Source organism: Triturus cristatus, chromosome 7 (assembly GCF_964204655.1).
Source record: "Triturus cristatus chromosome 7, aTriCri1.1, whole genome shotgun sequence".
In the NCBI taxonomy this organism is placed as follows: Eukaryota; Metazoa; Chordata; class Amphibia; order Caudata; family Salamandridae; genus Triturus; species Triturus cristatus.
In genome coordinates this window covers 1,244,440,895-1,244,456,440 of record NC_140590.1, presented here as the reverse complement: position 1 = coordinate 1,244,456,440, position 15,546 = coordinate 1,244,440,895, and the positions used below count along the sequence as shown (strand labels likewise).

Below are 15,546 nucleotides of genomic sequence, written 5' to 3'. Positions count from 1 at the left end.
ATTCGAATGTTGACTGACATGAATCCACCAATCAGAATTACGCTCGCGCACGGCACCGTGCGCGCACGGTGCGCGGCTATAGATATTTATGTGCTTTTAACTGCAATTTTCTCAGATTGACACCATATATGCAAAAGGCACATGCCTGATCTGAGCACTACCTCTTTGCCAAATTTCAAGTAATTCTGTTCAGCCGTTCGGGCTGTACCTTCGACTAAAGGTCCTATGGGAAAATGCATGGGGAAAACGCGTTTTGGGACCCCCCTTTTTTCTCAGCCCCCGCTTGACGAATCACCCCGAGACTTTCAGGGTAGGAGCTGAGCAGTGCGCCCCATTAGTTTTGAAAATTTCGTGAGTATTTGTCAACCGGCGCCAAAGTTATTCAAAATAGAATTTTCAGATTTCCTATGGAAACACGGTCCTAACTATAACTATCTACTGGCGACCGCCAGTAGATGATATATATATATATATATATATATATAAAGTCCTCCATCTTTTTACTTTACTCTCTCCTCCCTTTACCACTACCCACACCTAATTCTTAAAATTTACCATTACCTCCCTTTATCACTCCCCACCCCTAAAATAACCCTTACCTCCCTGTACCACTGCCCACCCCTAAACCCGAAAATTACCTTTACCTGTGTTTATCACTGCCCAGCCATACACCCCATAATTATCCATACCTCTTTATACCACTGCCCACCCCTGAACCCTAAAATTACCCTTACCTCCATTTACTACTGCCATCCCCTCAACCCTAAAATTACCCTTACCTCCCTTTACCATTACCACCACTAAACCCTAAAATTTCCCACACCTCCCTTTACCACTACTCACCATGTAACCCTAAAATTATCCTCACCTCTCTCTAAACTATAAAATTACAATTAAACCTGTGTTTATCGTTTCCCAGCCCTACACCCTATAATTACCCATGCATCTCTATACCATAACCCACCCCAAAACCCTCAAATTACCCCTATCTCCTTTTACTACTACCTGTGCCTGAACCTCCCTTCAATTCTTTTAAATAACATAATAATGGTATTAAAAAAAAGAGGCACCTGGGTGTAAAGTCATGTGTTGTAAAGGTACAGATACCTGCGAGGTTCTTACCTGTGGGGTAAAAGCTGCATGGTAAAGGCTTCATTGTAAAAGCTGTATCCCTTCATCATGCTTTTTTTCTTAGATTTATTAGATGTCACAATGAGTTAGTGTATCTATTGTGCAACTACCATACACTTCTGTAACACTTCTTTGCACAACACAGAAACAGTGACAGGCAGGTAGGAGGCTGAAGAGGCAGCCGCTTACAGTCAGCGCGCTGCTTTGATCAGATACCAACAGGTGAACGAGTTAGTCCTCAGTATAAACTCCTATCTCCAACTCACCTCTCCACCCACAGCCCAGGCCACCATGTTCTGGAAACACAATATGAAAGGATCTCCAAAACCCCTATTGTGGCAAACTCCTGTTGGGGCGCTGAGGTTGGCTCCTCTGGGGCAGGTGTAGAGTACGATGTGGTGGACCATCTCCTCGTTCCCAGCCTGGATGATGGGCTCGAACTGCAAAGAGGAGAAAATGGGTATCAGATTAGGACAGAAAACATCAATAAATATGGCTCACATTAGCGAATGAGTTAGCTGAAAAAAATGTGGCTATCAGCTGCAAATGCGGGTGGATTTCGATTTGGAAACACAGGCTGTACAGGTGTCTTGCAGGACATGGGAGACTGCATTCATGATTGCTGCAGGCAATCTTTGGGGTAATATCAGGGAAATTATTAATAAAAAGTGGTCCACTAGACCATAAGATAGGCCCCTAAGCAGACAAAAAACTGGCCACGCACTGACCCGCCAGCCCAGCCCTTTGGGCACTGCAAGCAAGACGGCCAACTAATATTTACACTAGCAAATCCCAAACAAAATGGCAGGATAGTGAACAGCTCTGGGTGCCTGGAGGAGACCTGCACAGTTCTGGCTACAACATCTATGCTTACCTGTTACCATGAACTATTGTGTTATGACCATAAGGAGAGATCATGAGAAATAAGAGAATAAAGAAGACTATCTCCTGATTATATGGACTGAATTCTCTTTGAGACATCAATATTATCTGTCTGAATACTTATTTGCTTGTGCTCGGGAACGATACTTTGTTTCAGTTCTGGGGGTGGACAGGGGTGGTCAGAACACGTTACCAGGGTGGGGACAGCCCTCAATACCTGATTACGAGTGGCCTGTCTTGAATACCATAATCATCGCACCAGATAAATTCTAACACCAAGGTGTTCGCACCAGATAAATTCTAACACCAAGGTGTTCGGAATTCATTGAGTGCAATAATGATCTATTTTAAGATTGTGGGGAATAACATGCAGATTTTGGCGCCTACCTCACCAAAATCTACATCTGTCTGTAAATACCGGGCCTTTTTAATTCATTCATGTGTGACCTGCCCAAATTTAACGGAGGGTGCAAAATGTATCTGATGCTATAAACTTTATTTATAATTGCCATAGATCGCAATATAATGGGAGTCTGTGATCAGGCACTTACTGCTAGGAGGGCACAGCATAGTGTGCAAGGGGCAAGCAGCGCTGGGTGCAATCTCCCTGTGCATGCATGGAACTGATACACCACAGCAAGAGGCAGTGCATGCTTTTTAAAGGAGAGAGGAACTACTTGTACATCAGCAGTGCTAGCATCCTTGACACGCATCCTACACACGCAGACACACACACACACACACACACACACAAAAGACCCAATGACTTATGGCCATCGGCAATGCAAGCTTGCCCCAACGACAGAAGAGGTATGGAATGGACCTCAGCAGTACAAGCTTCGTTGACATACAGAACTGATCAACCTCTAAGAACAGCAGTGCCACATGTGCCTCTGCAGTGCAAGCTTCTGTGACTAACAGGGAGGGCAGCTACTCTTACATCTTTTCCTTAGGTCATCAGGCACATCGGTCGGAGTATCCTACAGGCCCTGCCCGCATCTAGCTTTTCCGGCCTCACAAATAATTTGGGATCTAAATTTGCCAGAATAGCTAGAGTTCTATTCAAGGAACACGTGCAGATCGGCTTTAGCGCCACATCATCATTGCATACCGTTGTGGTGCAAACCATGATGTCAGGCCAGCTCTTCTACACAAGAGCTCTCCCTTCCAGGCCAGCTGTATACTGCACCTGGGCGCTGGGTGTTGAGTTTTTCATGTGGATGCATGAGCGCGCTGCACTGCATGGGTGGTGGCATCGGGAGCCGCCGTGCAATCACTAAAGGCAGTCTTTCAGCATACAGCCCCCACCACCAATGAACAAATAGGAAGCATTTCCACAGCCAATCCAAGCCAAACGTGTCACAGCCAGCAACATTTCACCACACTATCTCAGGACAAACACACTACCCATTTCCACAAATCAGATTAGCTGCGAGTACACAGGTGCAAGACCGTCGGGCCCTAAATGGTGTCATTACAACCACAAAACGTTAATAAATGACTCACTAATTTTCAGCAGGTCTTAAAGTTTGTAAATAGCTTCCCATTGGGTGATAAAATGCTGAATAAATAAAGATGCATCACTAGCAACTTTATTAGGATAATTGTAACAATTGCTGCTTTGCTTCTGTGTGAGGAAATAGATGCAACCTAATTTGGCTGACAGTTTGCTTGCAACAGTGTTTCACTCTCCTTACATGTGAAAGGCTAATGAAAGCGCCCATTTCAAGATGGCTTCTTAATTCAATGAAACAGAGATGCCAGTCCCAGGGAGGAAAAATAAAATTGCTTTCAGTACAATCAGTGCACCCTACTGCTGCCATAGCTAAAGCGGCCTTGTGAACTCTTTGAGTGTGCAAAAAGGTGAAGCATCCTCGCATTACTAAAATCTGACTCCATTTTCCTGTGACAACACATTGCGCTCTTTTGCGCCACAAGACACTGTGCAGCTACTTGGCATCTTTTAGTATCAGCCAAAATTCCCTTCTGCAATTTTTTTCTTTCCACAATTTGATTTTCTTCCTTAAACACATTAGATATACTTTTCTGAAGACTTTTGCTGCTTACACGAACACAACATAAACATCAAGAAAAAAGGCCAGGTCAGACAGAGCAAGAATTGCATTCTAAGAACAAACGGGGATGCCTGAGACAACGAAGCAAAGAATTTAGGGATGGCGGTTTTTAAAGCCTTTAACATCTGGATCGGTACTATATGATTCAGGCCCAACCCAATGGAAGTGTGGCTGCACACAGTACCTTGTAGATGTGGTGTTTCCTTGTGACCTCGGGCAGGGCGACGAAGGTACAGGCATAGGTGGTCTCCGTTGCAGGAATTGTGAACTGAAAGAGAGGCAACTTACAGCTCAGATCCGAGAAAGAACAATACATGGGACAAATACTCTCCCAGAAAAACGAAATCAGGACACTGCAAGTCACGAAGGCCTTCTAGCACCATATGGACGCACTTACCTCAATGAGATAATGGAACACAGAGGGGACATGCCGTGTCCTTACTGGGTACCTTTAGTGGTGCTGTATTCTTTACAATTCGGGCTCCCAGTTTTATGGTATTTATTTTTTTGACATTTCCATCTGTATTTATCCATATTTATTTTTTGCCAATTTCATCTGTATTTATCCATATTTATTATGAGTTTTGTAAAAAAAAAAAGCTGAAACTGGTATATTTCCACGTTTATTTAACCAAAAGATATGCATTCATGCTTGAATGCCTGCCAGGTTTCAGTGATATGAACACCTGCAGAAGATAAATCAATGCACTTATATGAAAATATGCACATTTTAGTATCAGCCTTGTTCATTTCTACTGCTGTTAAAGCCACTTTACTAAAATTCCTTTCTTTTTTAACCCATTACTTATCAATCCACACACTTATTGGCCTGGCAGTCATGACAGAGTATTTAGAATAATTCAAAAAGCACCCGATTTCCTTTTTTAGCCACATTTAAAAAAAAAAACACAGACAAGAAAATAAATGTTTTTCTGTCTGTATTTACATGTAAAAATCAGAAAAAACAGTAAACAGGGAGCCTTATTTATTATACCTGGTACTATAAACGCTTAACACTTTCAGGTGCAAAAATGTAAAGCAATGGATATGGAAGCACCAAATATTGATGCTGGACATCATCGTATATGGCAAGTGGAAAAATGCCAGAATACTTGATAGAATAAAAAAGAATATTGGGAAATGAAACTAAGCCAAGTCCTTACCTTGTGTGAGGTCATGAGTAGTGCACGGAGGCAAGAAATATTGTTCCAAAGCTTAGAATATTTGCCTAAATTTTAGCAGTTTTTAGCTTTCTGATAGTAAACCCACTTTTTTAAGGGAATTTCAATGCTTTTTTAACTCATTTGAGTAATGAACCATAGCTACACTGATGGCCTGATTTAGAGCTTGGCAGACAGCGTTCTCCATCAAAAGCATGAGGGTTGTCCCTGTCCACCAAACTGTCCTTTTTAGAGTCGAGCAGACCGTCAGCTTTACATTGGAGGAAAATTCCACCTTCTTTGGTTTGTCCAACCTGCACATACTCTCGGAGCACATGAAGTGGCCCAGACGAATATAGCATGTTACATCGCATGCTATGACATCGTGTTCCTTTACAACGCGGTCATTACAATGACTCCGTTGTTAGAACGCGATACCTTTACAACGCAAGTCATTAGATCGACTTGCTGTAGGGGGCGCGCTGGACTTAGGAATAGTATAATTTACTATTCCAACTCTAGCCTGCGCAACAGTAGGGAAGGTGTAGGAACGGTAAATTATATTATTCCTTATGTTAGAGCGTCCCCTACAGCAAGTCGATCTAATGACTTGCGATGTAAATGCATCGCGTTCTAACAACGCGGTCGTTTTAACGACCGTGTTGTAAAGGAATGCGATGTGATGGCAGCGTTGAAAACGCTGTTTCCCAGCCCAGTCGAATCGACAAGTGTCTTTCTAATGGCCTAACATGTACAGAAAGGCTTTAGCATAGTACTATTTTATGTATGGCCATGATCCTTTCCCAGCCCTTTGAAAGCATACTATAACTCACAGAGAAGGGGATAACATCCAAGATGGATGCTAGCTCCCATAGGCACATAGCCGCATATGGAGGCTACAAAGGACACAGTAGACACAGGGTAAGAACCAAACTAACTTCCTGCATTCACCACAGGGAGGATGAAGAAGAGCTGCCTTGTGAAAATGTGACACTTTTAGTTTCGGAGGCTGTGACAGCACAGTCTCTACATTATCCCATGCTAATGGGGGTAATGTTTTGCCTCTGTGCCTGTACTATATTATGGAATTGAGCGCAGAGGTAAAGAGACACCCAGGAGACACACTAACAGTGCATCACACAGAGGTGGCTTACAGTTAGAGCACTCCCGAGGACACCACTGAAAGGGGATAAATAGGGTCGCATGGACTCCCTCCCAGACTTCTCCCTGCATGGAGGTGCAGTTATAAACTGCACCCATCTGGAGGAGAATTTATGCACCCACTAAAAGTGCAGACCGGGTGCCGCCTGCATAGTGAAAGGTGGATCGGCTACTTCAATCAGCCATTGTTTTTCACTAATGCCCTGCCCCAGGGTATCACACCCCAGTTTGCGGCTGCCCTGGTGGCAACCGATTATATGTAAAAGGGTGCACTGTCCCTGTTTGCAACTGACACAACTAGTTAAAGGTGCCGGAGCTCATACAGGGATGTCGCATATTTACTGCAATACTGCTAGATGTGCACAAGCATGCTTAGAAAAAAGATAGAACTAGTTCTGATTCGGCTTAAGAAACACTTAAGAAAAATATTTAATTCAGTGAACCAGAAGTTTTTCATCTTAACTGCAAGCATTCACAATTCCCTGTGACAGTTCCCATTTGACAACAGCTAGAGTAATCTCCCTGCTCACCACATCTGAATGCACCTTGGCACTTGTAAATGAGGCTAATCTTTTTGTTTATTGATTATAATCTATGCTACAGAGTAAGTTCCTATAACGAGATGGAACGTTCTGAATAACAGCGAAGGCAAACTATTATGGCAAATAACTCTACTGAGTCAGGCCGTTCCAGTACAGATCCTTTGCTTACAACTCGCTATAGTTAATGCCTTCTCAATAGCCCTAGCCAACATTATCAGATGGGCTTTTAAACTATTACACGCAGAAGAAGGCCTTATTTAAATACGAGACCTTTAAGTCAGGGAAAAAACATGATACTTTCCAAATAAATCTTAAAACAGCTTTAGCACATTTTCAATGTACAGAAACCATCCTCCAAACCTGGTCCCCAGTACATTTGAAGCATTTCTTGGAAAATATGACGCCCCGATTACGGCATGAGCTTGATAAGGCTCACTGCGGTCCCAAGATACTTGTTTCCGGTCCAGGGAAGACCTGTCTTGGCAGTTCAGGCTGGACTGTTCCCCTGAGGCACAGGGTCAAGACAGATTTGCATATGGCTGAGTCTGAACTGGGGTGGTGAAGTGAGCTAAAGAACGATGATCAATTCAACCCAGAGCTGTTACTGTGGGTGAGTGTCTGAACACTTTCAGTGCTCTGTCTATCATCTCCTTGTGTTTGCTAGGGCTCACTGCCTTCAACTATCTCATTATAAATCTTTCACCTCTACTATCGAGTTTAAGATACCCCAACAATAAGTTAGATTTACTTTGGAGCATAGCATCAGAAGATGAGACTGGGAATGCTCCCTCCAAAAGCTTGTACAAGTAGTCGGAGTCTTCTAGACGAACATACTGGGGTTTGCGACAAATGCAATCATGGTACCCAGGATTTAGGGCATGTTTTAAGTTCATGTTCTAATAACGAGGAAGTAGAGGATAGAAATCGTTTTATAAAACCTATTGTTTTTAGATATAACCTCTCCTCCACCACTGACGTGATGATGGAGCAAGGTTTCGTATTAAAGAAACTTGCTTGTATGCAATCCTCTCAAATAACATTTAATCACGTAACCAATATGTTTTGTAAATACAAATATTGCATTATACACAACATACTGTATCTAGGGGAGCTTTTCTATGTGTATTACTAACAAGTAATCCGAGTGTCTTAAAATGGCCTCCAAAAACACGAGAACTTCATTGCGCATGCGTCTACTGCATCTACGTAGTATGACGCCTTCTATGCATGAGGGAAACTTTGCAGCTGCGCAATAGCTTTTAATATGGCCGCTTGAAACTCACATGATAATGCACATGCTATTGCTTAAACTAAACCTTATAAGTTCTCCTAAAAACTAATGCGAAAGATTGAAATAAGTAAATGGGGATAGAGTAGAGATAAGTGGTATACAGTGAAATCATTTATTTTCGCATTCTAACATGTCTTTTTCTGACTTTATTATTAGTTCATATTTGGGCCTCGGAGGGTGACTGAAATCCCTACCCACCTGACCAGCACACAGGCGCACAGAAACTTGCAGGGAACCATGATGGCACAATTTGAAACACAGTCAAGACTGCACTGGACAGAGACACCTGAGAACTCAACCTACTGACCCGGACAAAGGAAGAAACTTGAATAATGTTTCAAAATTTATTGATCATAACGTGAAATGCGGGTGAGAATAAAGCTTTGGGAAAGTAAATTAAGGGGCGGAAACATAGAACAATGGTCCTAAGAAAAACATTACTTTTAGTATGGTGTGATGAACTCACCTCCTTGCCCTGTCCAATCAGAATAGGGGAAAACATGAATATTTAAACTTTTGGGGGTGGTACACGAACACAGAATAGTATAATTGAGGTAAGTTAGCTAGAGACCAGTGTCAGACCCGTCATTCCGACTCGTCACAGACCCGAAACGTATGCTGCTACTAACGCTGTCCGAGACGCTGTCTCAGACCCTGCAGATGCCAGTGACCCTGCTCGAGAGACCGAGATACTGATTGATAATCCAATCATCTAGAAAGGGAATTGCAGAAGAGAAATTCGAGGAGAGTAGTGCCAGAGAGGGGTGTGACGCTGGCATTGCACTTAGAAGAGGTCACCCTCCCAGATCTGAACCTGCCCTGATCCTCAGTCTGCCACCTGTCCCGGTGGACTCCATCTGGCCCATCATCAAGGATTGGGTTCATCTATCACCTTAGGTAAATATAATTCTGTCAAACCTGTCTTTGTACCTGCTCTCTTTTTCCCTCCCTTTACAGGTACTGACATCATTGATTTTTTATTGTGACTTAGTTTTATTTGAGTTTTAAATTCTACTTGAAGGAAGAAGGTGTTGACTGTAATTGATTTTGACTCACAAAATTATTGATTAGAAAAAGATATTAAAACTTTTTGAGTTTGTGGTTATTTTGAAGGAAAAGTTAATGTCATTTCTACCTTAAACTAACTCAGCAACCTGATTCATTAAGTAGAGGAAATTTATTGACAAGGAGATCGAGTTGGTAAGATTTGGTAAAGGTGAATATAAAATTTCAGGTTAATCACAAAATTGATTCCAGTGGATTTTTACTAGCTTATCTGTATGAATGTTATGGGCCCAGGTGAGTATTTGGTATGTGTGTGTGTAACCCAAGCTGGTAACCCGCTCCATCATGATCACTTTTCTTAAAAGCGCACCAAACTAATTTGTTTGTTATAAAGTATTTACAATTATGAAATCTTTTTTATTCATGTGTTAAAATTAGTTTTTAAAATATGTGTCTAGAAGAATTTTATTTAAAGAGATGGATTATGTATCTAGTATAATTGTTGATATCATAAGAGATCTAAATCAATGAAATAGAAATTTTAAATTTAAATGATTTGTTTATTGAAAGGTTTTGTAAAGGGCCTTGTGTTGCGGCAACCTGTGCTTAATTTGTAAAAATAAAAAAATAAAAAGTAAGTACAATGGCCATTCTTGGGAGGCCACTTCTTCCTGCACCACACATTCCCCCACTCAGTGCTGCCAATGACAGCACCAACACAACTACTAACCATCGCACTCCTACAAGTGTGACAATTCAGACCATTCTAGTCCACTCAAAGCATAATAATGGCATGAGTGGCAGGTATTAATCTTTTTTAATGTATATTGACTTATTAAACAGTGTTGTTGGGCTCATCTCAAAATGGAACAGACACCGCTAACATGTGGTAGACTATCACAAAGCCAGTTCTGACTATTAAGTGCTGGTGCCAAGCAGCGGAAACACCGGCTCAAATTTAGCACTGGTAGTTCAGAGTGCTGCAGATGAAACAGAGTATGTGAGCCGAGACACACATTAGAGTTAGAGACCAGTTAGTGATGATAGGGGCAGTATGATATGTTTCCTGGGGTACAAGATTTCTGTGTAAGACAAGACAGAACAGTTCACCTCTTAGACCCTTATAGAAATACATGCAGTTAGACTCAGACCTCAGGCTTGCATTACATGTGTCCAGAGTATGGTACCCAGGGCTTTCAAGGTCTCCTACCTCCATCTTATGGATTGGATAATTATTTGAGCTGATGCAGAACTCTGTATCCTGTTAGGCACATAATGGGTGGCCCTTTGTCTCATTAGAATTTGTGGGCAGTGCGTACTTGGAACTCGAGCTTAGTGACTACTGGAAGCTAATGTGACGCCAACAGAAGACATGAGAGGTTCTTTACTCTGTTAATGAATTGACATTTTTATTCTACTTTTATTATGCATAGATGTAACTGTATTTTTATTGTGTGTTTTATGGGGTCAATCTCCAAAATACGAGTTTTTTGAAGACCACTGGGAATCAATATCTTGCTTTATTAAATTCCTATAATTTAAATGTGTTAAACAATGAATCTGATGTTGGTGGAGAAGTAGTAAAGGAAGTACATTACCAGTAGTTCATCACCACAGTAATGTTGACAGTGTTAAGGATCATACAAATGGTCACTGTGAGTTAAAGGTTCTTGGCTGTTCCATTGTATGGGGAACATTTTGAACGTACATGCTAGAGAAACCACATGAAGTAAATCTGTTGGTTATTTATTCAGAAAATCAAACCTTTTTTGCTTTTTTTCCTGAAATCTACATAAGAGTTAATTGATTTGAAGTTCAGAGGGAACACATTCTGTTCATGCTCCCCAATTGGGGAGCAAGAACTGAAAAAGAGCATAAATTACAGGAGGATTTCCTAAACGACGAACTGCAAGAAGCGAGAAGGGCGAAAGGAAGAGGCAAATTTGCAAGCGATGATGTGATGGCAATAGGGGCCTCACCTTATTTACAAGGCAACGTGGCTTAACGCTGCCTTGTAAATAAGGCACCCTTTCACGCTGTATTTAGCATGAAAGGGGAGGGCAATGGCTGTTGTGGTGGGCAGGAAGGTCCCCCTTCCTGCACATAAACAAACAATTTTTTTAAAATGCTAATTTGCAACTTCTATGTGTGCTGCATTAAGCAGCACACATAGAAGTTACAAAACTGCATTTAGAGATTGTTTATGTGCAGGAAGAGAGACCTTCCTGCACATAAGCAATCTTCCCCCCAACGCAGACACCCTGGCACTATGGTGCAATGGTGCCTGCATTAGCGCTAGGCAGTTGAACTCAGCAACTTGCTCTAGCACGGACATGGAGCCACTAAAGTTCCAACACTAGTGGATTGGATTGGCAAACTGAGGAGCTGAGCTCATCATGACTCTGGCTGCGAGATTGGTAACCACTGCAGTAGGAGCATAAGAGTTTGTTCATGCCTTGATATATGGCACTATAACAACCTAGACATGAGCCAATCAGCGTCAAGATGGCGGCTCTCCTATCTTCTGGCATGAGACAATGAAGGTCTGACTTAAGCTTACACATGTAGAAAGGTACAGGATGAAATAACTACAGAACGTGAGCGTTGATCTTTAGTTTGACGCCTCCGCTTATTTAAAGCTTTATTAGGGCAGGGAAAATACCCAAAGTTATCAAGCCAGAAATAAAAGAGCCAATGGGAACAGCAGCCACCAACACAGAGAACTTCTGTCTTGCCCAAATTAATTTTCAGCCTATAAGTGTACAGCCACTCCTTCACTTTAGTGCAACCCACCGTCATAACAGTTTAGTTGAAAAAGATTGATGTTAAGATGGCAGGTCAACTGAGTGTCATCTGCATATGTATAAAATTATAAGTCAAAGCTCCCAATGAGTTACAGAAGTGCTTGACCATAAGTATTGAAAATGTACAGGGACAAGACCGATCCCTGTGGGGCTGCAGTACTGACAGTGCTGAAAAGGGAGGAAATGTGGTGCAGGTCCAGGACCACTGTTTGTGCCTTGTTACCTAGGAGAGGCTAGGAGAGTCTAATGCAAGTCCTGACAGACCACAAGCACTTAGGCTTGAAACAAGTACATTGTAGTTCACAGTGTCAAATGGCTTTGAATGATCGCTTAAAATGAGGCGACTGACGGTGTCCAAGTCAGTATCATGCGAAGGTCATCCACGGAGGAGATCAGGTGAAGAATATTCTTTATACAAATCTACAACTCATTGCTCTCATTGAGGAGCCCCACAACTGGCATCGTGGTAATGGTTAGGATGGCCTTGGTACTCCCATTAGCCACTTCATTGTTTCCCCTGCAATTCCTCTTGAGTCTGATCACACTGCTCTTAAATAAAAGAAGTTAGAGTTTTTTGGGGAAAAAGTCAGAGAATAACAGCTGAATGATAAAGGGAGAGAAAGCGAGAGAAACAGAGAGTGACAGAGAGAGAGATAGGAGGAGATGTTATTAAGGGAGAGAGAGCAACAGAGAGAGTAGACTAGATGAGAAAGATCTTGCCAACCTTTCTGAAATGAAGAAACAGATTTGGATGCAGTGAAGAATATCCCAGTCCCCAATACTGCTCTAGCTGCAGCTATCCTACCCAGACTACTTTAAAGTTCATAAGGTTTTAGTGGTCACTACTTCATTGAAGAGGATGAGTGAAGATGGCTGGCAACCTCTGATATGGCTATTAACAAGCAGAAGGTGAGAGGAGAGAAGCCAGGGTTGGGAGTGTTCACGTGTTGATCACATTCAAGTGGTCCCATATTTCAAGTACGTTTGCATATTTCTTCTGCTTCTCATTACCCACAGATTGAAGTCATTGCCAATGAAAACTCCTTGAGTCATCACTTGATGGTGAAAACAAAGTTGGAGACTTTTTCAAAGAACGTGATGGGGTACATGTCTGTGTCTGTAGCTGATGATGGCCGCCCAGAATAGGGATGTCACTCAAGCTGATAAAACAGCAAATAACGTTCAAAAAACGTGTTGGGAGCACCACTATTCATGATACCCCGCACATTATTTCTCAGCCACCTAACTTAGCCTTCCAGTTTTCAAAGGACATTTTGTGAGTCATGCGAATCAATCCAGCATGAGAGGGGCTAAAGCAGAAAAGGCTGCATGTCACCATTGTCAGGACTGACAGGATTGTCAGCCTGCCTTGCAGTTGACTGTGCCTCAACCTCTACCTGTCTTCCATGGACACTGGTCTGGTGTAAATACTCCCATTGCCCCTGCAGGTGATTCTGTATCTGCAAGTGGCCTGACTTTTCACCACATACCAGATGAAAAATGAAAATTGAGTTTGATGTCATCCATGTGTCTTACAGCAGACAAGATAATGATGTCAAATGTCCAATTAATTCACCAAGGAGTCAAACAAAGGAAAATACATTCTATCAGTATGGTTGTTACATAGAACTACAAAGGAAGAGAAAAGGTGTCTGCGGAAAAAAACGATATCCATTTTGTGCTATTTTTTATGTAAAAGCGAGACAATAACTCATGTAGATGACACTTTGAGATATCTCCGGATGTTCTTTGGGTTTAGGTGGATGACATTTTCCAACTTGTGATGTCCCTTCCAACACAACCCTGTAAGGATTTTTGCTTTCTTACATAAACCTATTCTCCTCCACTTCATTGACTCTGGATTTGCTTCTCGAAAGTGATTGAAACAGACAGAATGACATCCCTGGCTTGGTTGAAAACTGTTAATAGACAAACTGAATGAAAACATTTCTTTGAAAAACAATATGATTGAAATGGATTTTAGAGAAAAACTCTTTTAGTGAAACTCCAGAAGATCACAGTTCTAATGATAATATAACACACACTTTTCTTGTATTTTACGGTTTAGTGTAGACTGGGATATATGGCAAGCACTTATGCCAAGTTATTCTAGGACTGGAGATTTAATAGTAGTTTATCTTGTCACGCATGATTAAAACCACCTCAGTATCAAGCAACTTAACACAAATTATTACATCTTATGGCACAGTGAATAATACTAAGCCTGGGATCTGTGACAAGTGCCTTCCCTCAAATATTCTATTGCTGGGGTGGACAAGTAATGTATCTAGTCCCAGAATATTTTGGGAGAAAAGGTAGATGCATTTCATATTACATGTTTTCAAACAAATCATTTCCAACAAATACACTAATTAATGTAAATGATACATTTTAGATCATCGTAATGTGTCAGCCAAACCCCTCCACAAAGTGAGATTTGACAATGTTCTTTCTCTAAAAAAGCTTAGAGCCACTTTTATGGTTGGGCAGTAAAGGCATTGCTGAAGATATTTGGCAGCTCCCCAGGATGAATCAAACACAAGGAGATGATGGACGATGCCCTGAAACGTTTCAGAAAGTCACCCCCAGTCACAGATCTGGGTTTAATCCATCATCATTCTAGAGCTCACTTTGCCACCCCAGTTCAGATCCAGCCATATGCAAATCAGTCTTGACCCTGTGCCTCATGGGAACAGTCCAGCCCGAACTGCCAAGCCAGGTCTTCCCTGGACCGGAAACAAGCATCCTGGGACCAGTTTCGGGGAACACCCCTCATCAGCCAGGCTAGCTTAAATCCAGTGGCAAAGTGAACTCACCAGGATGCCCTCCTCTCATATCCTCCACCTCATTTAGAATGCTGGAAATTTACCGATCTTCCAATGACAACATCAACAGAAATAACCAGCGCCTGATCGAATTGGCATTTCAAAAATTGTAATGTAGCTGCGCTTCATAGCTCTCATGTACACACTTAAACTTGGTCCTTATAACATCACAATGCAACTTACATTGTGTATCCTTAACTCCTTTGTGAGAACGGTGCTTGGATTGGACAGGCGGGAGGGCGAATCCTCTTGTAACAAATAGATTGACTTCGTTCCTCTGCGGCTTGTGTGATAACTGATGATGTCATCCATGCCATAGGCGAAGATCACACGCATGGTTTCTTCCTGTTAGGGGTTGCAGAGTGTTTGTAGCAGGGAAAAAGCAAACATGTTATCAACTCACAGAGGGACACAAATCTCACTGTTAAAATGGTGCAACAGTTGGACAAGCTGTAGAAGCTGGAGAACTGATTTTACATGTCAGTAACGCTGCCATTCTACGCACTAGAAAGTGTGCTGGAGAACTGGTTTTACAGCAAAGCCCCTTTTGTGTATGTTTTTGAAGCTACAACATGCAAACCTTTGGTACAAAGGTAAGAGTGAACTTCTAGATGGAATCTGTCTTCCGCCTCACATCAAGAGCCACCCTTACATACCCTTACAAAGGGAT

General features: G+C 42.0%; 1 protein-coding gene across 1 annotated transcript in view; it reads right to left on the bottom strand.

The window, feature by feature from the left end:
- Positions 1–15,546, bottom strand: part of LOC146811709 (putative DBH-like monooxygenase protein 2) — a 439,263-nt gene that overhangs the window by 246,078 nt on the left and 177,639 nt on the right. Inside the window, exons 3-5 of the mRNA XM_085618698.1 lie at positions 15,060–15,221; positions 4,273–4,356; positions 1,398–1,571 (exon numbers count right to left, since the gene is read on the bottom strand). Coding sequence (XP_085474824.1) covers positions 1,398–1,571; positions 4,273–4,356; positions 15,060–15,221 — 420 coding nt within the window. The remainder of the gene's footprint in view (positions 1–1,397; positions 1,572–4,272; positions 4,357–15,059; positions 15,222–15,546) is intronic.